Source organism: Nestor notabilis, unplaced genomic scaffold (genome assembly GCF_000696875.1).
Source record: "Nestor notabilis isolate BGI_N333 unplaced genomic scaffold, ASM69687v1 scaffold23139, whole genome shotgun sequence".
In the NCBI taxonomy this organism is placed as follows: Eukaryota; Metazoa; Chordata; class Aves; order Psittaciformes; family Psittacidae; genus Nestor; species Nestor notabilis.
The window spans coordinates 8,314-16,248 of record NW_009945735.1 but is presented as its reverse complement, the minus strand read 5'-3'; the positions used below and the strand labels follow the sequence as shown (position 1 = coordinate 16,248).

The window sequence follows — 7,935 nt, the reverse complement described above, 5'->3', positions numbered from 1 at the left end:
AGAGCTTTATCACAGGAGCAGGCAGCTGCTCTCACTACCTGTCCCGAGCCCCACAGCTCACCCCACTGCAGTCCCTGCACCCCAAACACAGGCACCAGCCACCCCCCAAACCCAAACTACCAGCCCAGGGCACACTGTGCTCAGAGGGGACTCAGCTCTGAAGCTCCCCATCCTCTCGCTCCCAGCACACTCCAACCCACTTCCAAGGGCAGAGCAGGATCCTACATGGACACATCAGTGTTTGGGTCCAGCATTGCACACGACGAGCAGCTGCCTCCTGTCTCTCGCCTCGACAGACACAGCACACCCAGGGGAACATGCCCGAGAGAGGATGGAAATAACCACCTCTCCAGAGAACCCCAAATGCTGCTTCACCCGCCTGCAGCCACTTGGAAAATCTCATGCCAGGGGAGGAATCCATTGGAAAATGAGCCTTCCCTCCAGCTCTGCTGCCTGGTCCCCTCCTCACTTTGGGGTGAACAAGCCAAGTGTTGCACCCACACTTCAAACCCCTCCGTAACAGAGGCTCAATAAAAACGTGCTCTGTCTCACTGAGCACAGCATTTTCTGCTCACAGCAAAGACCATTGGAAAGGAGTCAGGGAGGAAATAACTCCACAAGCACGAGACAAGGCTTTTTGGTCATGGACTGGAATTTCGGCTCTGTTGACCCAGATGAAAGCCCCAAAGTTGCCAAGAGCTGCTGTAATTCTGCTTTTGAGAGGTTTTATTAGTTTCTTATGATGATCATTAAGCTCGGGACAGAATGGAATAGGTGACTGCATACCTCCTGCCAAAGGAGAAGTAAGACTTGGAGAGGTATTTATGGGCTAATTTGCAGTGTCTGCAAAGTGGAGAATGGAAAGACTTAAGCGTACAGGTCCTCTCTGAGAAATGTCAGACCCTTTCCCAAGGTATTTCCACCACTCATAGAATCATGGAATGGTTTGTGTTGGAAGGGACCTTAAAGCTCATCCAGTTCCAACCCCTGCCATGGGCAGGGACACCTCACGCTAAACCATGATGCCCAAGGCTCTGTCCAACCTGGCCTTGAACACTGCCAGGGATGGGGCAGCCACAGCTTTGCTGGGCACCCTGTGCCAGCGCCTCAGCACCCTCACAGGGAAGAGCTTCTGCCTTATCTCCAACCTGAGCTTCCCCTGTTTCAGTTTGGACCCATCACCCCTTGTCCTATCGATACAGTCCCTGATGAAGAGCCCCTCTCCAGCATCCTTGTAGCCCCCCTCAGCCACTGGAGCTGCTCTGAGGTCTCCACGCAGCTTCTCTTCTATTCAGTTCTTATTTGGACGTTATCATACCGCAAACACAAAGTCTAACCCCACGATCAGCTTTAATCAGTGCCCTGCAGCACAGCAATCAACCTGTATTTTACAAATAAGTGCAAATGGCACAATCTGGAGAAAAAACCCTTTTCTTGAACCTGCATCTTTCCTTTACCATGTTTCTACCAGCCCAGTGAGGAAGGATGGGAGCACAGGAACCCCTAATGATCTGGTTTCCTCCTGCCAACCTGTGGAGCCATAAGAAAGACCATGAGCAGGTTTGTTGCCCACACACACACTATTTCCCACAGGAATAGCAGCACTTACATGGTGAGAAGGATGAACCTGGCCTGTGTTTCCCATGCTTTAGCTTTCTTTCTCTCTCCTCCCCATAGCTCATTGTCCTGGCATGGTGTGAGCATCAACCACGCTCTGCTTTTGTTGTGCTAACAAAGCAGCCCATGATCTCCTGCTTGTAAAGTGAGCTCCTATTTACATGAGCCTATTTACAGCTGTGAGGAAGGTACCTGAAGGATGCAGGGGTGAGCAATCCTGTGGCAGCAGAAGTAAGGAACTACCAGATGCATCATGTCCTAACCAAGAGGTGTTGTGGTTCAACTGGTGAGACCCAGTTCAAAGCAGAGAACTACTTCTCCTTCTAGCTGGCCTGGGTATCCCTGCCTCCTCAGAAGTCATGCAGAGCCCTCTTAAATACAGCCTAGGAAAACCAGGCAGGGAGTGTAGAGCCACATCTACTGGCTCCACATCTACCCACATTTGTTGACTCCATATATGTGCCAACATATGTGCCTAGATGTCCACTACCTGTGGACTACAGATCCACATCTGCTGGCTCCACAGCCCTGCTCTGGAAGCAGAGCTTTGTAGCGAGGGCTGTTGGAGCAGGCAGGTCTCTCCCAGTTTGCTCAGCACGCAGCATGGCTGCACCTCCAGTAAGAGCTGCTCCCCAGGACGAAGCTTCAGGCATCTGCTCCTGGAGAGAGGAGGGAGGTGTCTGCCAAACTGGGGCTCTCGGTGCTCAGCCATGGCAGCATTAGAGGTGTTTGAATTAACAGAAGTGAGAGACTGACATGTACTATGGGAAATATCTGTTCTCTGCCCCCTCCCCTGGCTCTGAGAGGTGTGAGCTTTGGCTAAAATCCAACCTAATAAACCCACTAATCCCATAATAACCCGAGATGAAGTCCCATTCTGGAAATACAAACAAGGGAATCTCTTCAGGTCACAGCAGGTAAGAACACAGCGTTTATCACCTCTGCCAGCCCCTTACAGCCGTGGATTTCCCACAGCTCTGCAAGAGCCCTGACCACAGGCTTGGAGCATTGAACTCTCCTCCTGCTCCCTGCTCCAAGCCCAGCAGACCAGGGAAGCACAGGGAGATGCTTCCCAGGAGGCCAGTATGTGCCCTGGAGCACCCAGGAGCTCAGGGATCAGAGCAGCCCTCACCCTGGTGAGAGCAGCACTGTAAGCATGAGGCTGCCCTGGCTCCTGCATCCAGCACATCCAAACAGGGGTGGAAAAGTGGGTCCACGAAAATCTGTTTCAACAGGGAAAACCTGCTTCTCTTTTCCAGGGAACACCTGTGGCACCAGAAACTACGAAGGGAATGAATGCATCATGGCAATACTGTGAGGCAGACAGTAACTGTGCTTTGGAGATACACATAAATAGATAGATTCATTATCAAAAAGGACAAACCAGAAAAGAACATAAATAAAGCAATGTTCTGAAGAGGATTAATTCTCTCCCTCTGGGCTTACATTTAATAACTGTGAAGGGGGCTGGGCAGCTGAGCCAAAGAGAAAATGCATTTTCAAGTGACTCCCTCTCCTGGCATAACATTTCCCAATGACCAGGGAGATGCTGCTGAGGCTGGATCTAGCCAGAGGAACACTTAGAGAAGGCACGATCCTGACTGACACTAGAAAGGCACAAACACCACATGGATGACTCTGCAGAGCTGGGAGAGGGACCGGATCCCCCCTCACTTCTCTGTCCCATCAAGAGGACAATGTGCACATGGATGATGCCCTTCATCCACTTCCCACAAGCACCAAACCACCCCATTGAAGGGAAAGCAAGGGCTGGCCCTTCCCATGGCTGTAACACAGCATCAGCCCCAGGCACATGGCTAAACCACTTAACACATTCCAGAAGCAAAGGGGGTCCAGGAGGTCCCTTCCAGTGCTGGCCACTGCTGGTCCACAGCGGTATTTAGCCCACAGGCTGCACTCTGCAGACCTCTGCTCTCCACACAGAGGCAAGGGGCTCACAGAGTAGGAGGCTGCTTGCCCTTATTAGCATCCTCCAATCTGCTTCCTATTAGTACAAGCTGCAGGGAAAGGGAGAGCACTCACTGCAGGGATGAACCTGGCACAAGTCAGTGAATTTCACCATTCCCTACCTGCTCCCAAGCACCTCGCTGTCCCCAGAGCTGCCCCCTCCTGCCCCAGATGCAACAGCCCATTTCTGTGGCTGTGAGCACAGGCTGTGCAAAGCACAAGCTGCTGGGGTCAGCCCAGTGTCCCCATTTCACACAGGGTGCTTGGTGGTAAAGACCTTGCTTTGGCTCAGAGATGCTCCTAGAAACAGCATCCCCAGGCAGGATGCTGCAAGTGGTCTGCAAGGAGCTGTTGAAACCACCACTGCCAGAGCCCTAGCAGGAAGAAGCCATCTCCGGAGCACAAAAGCACCAGGTCTACCCTTCTCCTCCTCCAGCACAGCTCCCCCTCTCCAGTGTGCTGCAGGCTGTGCTGCTGCAGCACTCCCTGCTCATGGAGGCACCCAAAGCACACACAAGGCAACGCAGTTGATCTGGGAGGTACATTTGCTGCCTCTGGTACCCAAGCTGAACCTAAGCAAGCAGCTGAAATCACTACAGCTTCTGTTAGCCACCTGCCCACCCCACGACCCTCCCATGGGCCCATCCTCACCAGCTTGGTTTTGTCCATGGCTGCCAGGACCGCAGAGTTGAGGGCTTCCAGGGCAGAAAGCACATTCCTGTATTCTCCAAGATACGCTGAGAAATAATCTGTAGCAGGAGAGAAGAGCACAGTGAGAAGACCACAGACCTCCATCTCTGCCTGCCCTGCCCCTGCTGCCTCCTGCACACAGCCCTGCACTGTCTCCCCAGAGTCATGATCCCACCTGGGCTGGAATGAAGAGTCCTCTCCTATCCCTAGGGACAATGTGTCCCATTCCCCTTGGGAAAAGCACGGATGCCCTCTGAGCTGGGATTGAGGCACAGGGACTGTCAAATGCCATTTGATTGCCCAGATCAGATGTGCACAAAGCCCCACCACAGACCCTCAAGAGGGGTATCCCTCTGAACATCACTCTACTTACCACACAATTTCTCCGTGTCCACGTTACTGCAAGAAACAGAGAAACAAGCTCTTGTTAGATGTGGTGGCTGGTTTGGGAAGAGCAGTTGTAGTGAGCAGGGTCTTGAGGGCTTGTCCTGACCCCCAACAGACTGACTGCTCGCTAGGAAAAGGCTGCACGAGTTTAGAGGCAGCAGCCCAGAAGCTGTGCTCAGCACCTGCAGCACCCAGGCAGCGCTGCAGAGCATCACTTCTGCTTTGGGAGCTGAAGCAGCAAGCAAAGCTGCTCCACCAACATCTCCTGAGCTGGAATGTGCTGTGAGTGTCTGTGACAGCAGGACGAGGCCGGGATGGAGGGGAGGGGAGGCAGTGCCCTGTGCCCCTGGGCTGATGAGGCAGCCCCATTTCTGTGCCTGCAGCTGACCACCCCAGAAGCTGCTCCTTCAACCCAACCTCTTCTCCCAGAGGTGTCGAGCATTTGGCCAGGGCTCCCTCCTCCTGTCCCCTTTTACCTCGTTTGTCCTCATTGCTGGCTGCCCCATGGCACAGGCCCCCTCCTCTCTCACCTGCCCCATGGGTGCTCCTCCCCTTCCCTGGATGGCTTCACAGCCCGTAAGAGGGCTTGTTCCTGATGTGAAGGCCATTAAAACTGATATCTGAGTCCAAATACCTGTAGGTGGGGGTCAGCCCCACATCCCATTTCAGAAAGAGAGAGCACTGCAGTGGAGAGTCAGTGCTAGCATCCCTGCAGGGCATGGACAGGTCCCTCCTGTCGCTCACAAAGGTGCTGCTAGGGTGGAGAGGGAGGAGGAAGCACCCACAAACAGCCACATGTTTTTGGGACGGGACATGGGTTTGTACAAAGTGGTTGGATCCACTCAGGTGGCCAAAGCCATGGAGGTAGAGCTGCTTGTGATGCCCAGCATCCCTGGAGGGAAATGCCCCATGGTATCATGCATTCAAATCAGCCTCCACTCAAGACATTCAGCTGTCTCAAAATCCCCACAATGATTACAACCAGTTCTAATTCTGATTGGGAAAGTGGAGGAGAGCATGAGAGAGTCTTTTTTAAGTGTTTAAGTGCTGTCACAAATGGAGGAACTGGTGATACCTGGAGTTTGCCATGCTCCAAGCATGAGGACGGCAGCAGTGATGCTGCCCAGGGGAAGTCAAACCACAACCACATCACCCTGTGTCCCCTCTGATGCTGCTCACAGGGCAAAGGGGCAAAAACACCCCGAGGTAGAATTAGAGGAGAGTGTGCAAAGTGTTCAATATACCATGCCAGGAGCAGGTATAATTATTTAAGCAAAATCTTTCTACAGCTTTTCCCCAAACATCAAAGGCTGGTTCCTGTGTCTCTTTCTGCTGGGCTGCCACTCAGTGTTCTTTAGTAATAGGCAGTGTTTCAAAAGATGAATTTTGGTGTGAGACTTCACTGCAGACCCTCTGTTTAGCTCATGGCATCAGGTGCCTTCTCAGGCAATGGAGACAGGCAGGTTTAGGATGTGATTTGGCTCCTCTACTCTCAACAGCTACTGCAGAAGCTGCTTCTCTGCTGCACTGTCCTGGCACTGCAGACAGGTTTGAAAGTAGATGAAAACAAACAGTGTTTCCCTTGGGATGCAATACAGATAAATCAGCAAAGACACAGCCCCTTCTTCTGCCTCCTCCACTCCATCAAGCTTTGCTGATCCCCATCTCTGAGCAGCTCCATGCACCTGACCCCAGCTCTGCGGGATGGAGCAACTGGGGCTTGAAGCACAAGTTTTGATTGGAAAAATGCTTTGCTCCTTCTTAATTTTTCCACTGATCCCTGAAAGCTGCCTGGAGCCTGCAGAGCCACTGCTGCTGCACTGCCGCTGCTGCTGCACTGCCACCAGCGACCTGGCACTGCAGCATCCACAGCACTGCTTGCAAGACCCACGAGCTGGAGTAGTAACTGCAGCCACTGGTTCCTAGCCAAGAGATGGGTAAAAGTCACCAAAGGGGGGATATGGACACAAGATAACAAAACACACGGTGAAACACCCCAGGCATACGTTATCCAGGCTTTTGCATCTGTCCCCACTGAGACCCTGGGCCTGGAAGAAGGTGGCCTCATTCCCCACCTTGGCTCCAGTGAGCAAGCATCCATGTAGCAATGAGCTACAATCAATTCCAACCCTGTGGCTCTTAAGGAGAGGCCAGAAATCATTAATAACTCCATCTTGTCTGTTTGCTACTTAAAAACAAGCAACTGATCAACACCTAAACCAGTGAACAGTTGAACACTGAACCAGACACCAAGATCTTGTGGCAAAAGTCAGCCCCTGGGGAGCTGACGAGTGGAAGATGTGCTCCCTTCCCAGCACAGCCTGCTCCACCAGGAGCCCTGCATGGACACCTCTTCCCACATCCCACAGCAGCCCCAGGGTGCAGTTCAGGGCAGGACAGAGAACTGCAAGCAGAGCACAGACCAATGGTGCCATTTTCACGCTACCAGAAGTTACTTCATATCAGAAACTAGGAGAACTGCACATCAAATCCCAACCCTTTTTGCTGGGATGCAACAGGCTTTGCTCTGCTCCTCTCTCTGCCATCCATCCCCTCTCCCACTCCAAGAGAAGAGCCATCCTCTGCCTCCAAAACACTCATCCTGAGCCTCTCCACATTTCTACATAGCTGTATTTTGACTGTGCTCAAACCACTGATTAACTGTAATTAAGCTTGAACTGATGATGAAGGATCTTGTCATCATTATGCTGTTGGGATTTGGTGAGAATGTGCCTGGAATTGATGCAAGAAAACAGCAATCAGCTCAGCAAAGCAGATGGGAAGTTTTTATATTTCCCATTTATCGTGTTGGGAACCTCTGCTGCCATCCCCAAACCTTTCCAGTGCCACCCAGTGCTTCACTCGCCATCATTCACAGGCTGGCACAAACTGCAGCCCTGAGCCTCTGACTAAAGAAAGGGAAGCAAAGTTCACACAAGTCCCTTCTTCCACAGAACCAGAGGCCTGAGGTTACTTCCACTTGTGGCTCAAAATCACACACACAAAGGCTCTGGGCAGCCTGCACCCAACTCCTGCCACCACCATCTGACCACTCTCATGCAAAGGAGGATTTCCCAGACCTTAGTTTTCTAAGTTTTCCCAACATGAGGAGAGAAAGACACATGAGGTCCCTGCAACACTCCCTGGGCAGGTTTCAGAATCCTCTGCAAACATGACATGAAACCTATACAACACTGCAACATTCAGTCCAAAGCCATTTGTAACAACATTGAGACCCCCCCTGCAGCCCTGATCCAGCTCTGGGGAACAGCA

The 7,935-nt window shown here is 52.2% G+C and overlaps 1 protein-coding gene across 1 annotated transcript in view; it reads right to left on the bottom strand.

Moving 5' to 3' along the window:
- Positions 1–7,935, bottom strand: part of LOC104412306 (N-terminal EF-hand calcium-binding protein 3-like) — a gene marked incomplete at its 5' end in the record, with an annotated part of 19,552 nt that overhangs the window by 7,526 nt on the left and 4,091 nt on the right. The window contains 2 exons of the mRNA XM_010022982.1: positions 4,237–4,334; positions 4,649–4,674. Of these exons, the coding sequence (XP_010021284.1) occupies positions 4,237–4,334; positions 4,649–4,674 (124 nt within the window). The remainder of the gene's footprint in view (positions 1–4,236; positions 4,335–4,648; positions 4,675–7,935) is intronic.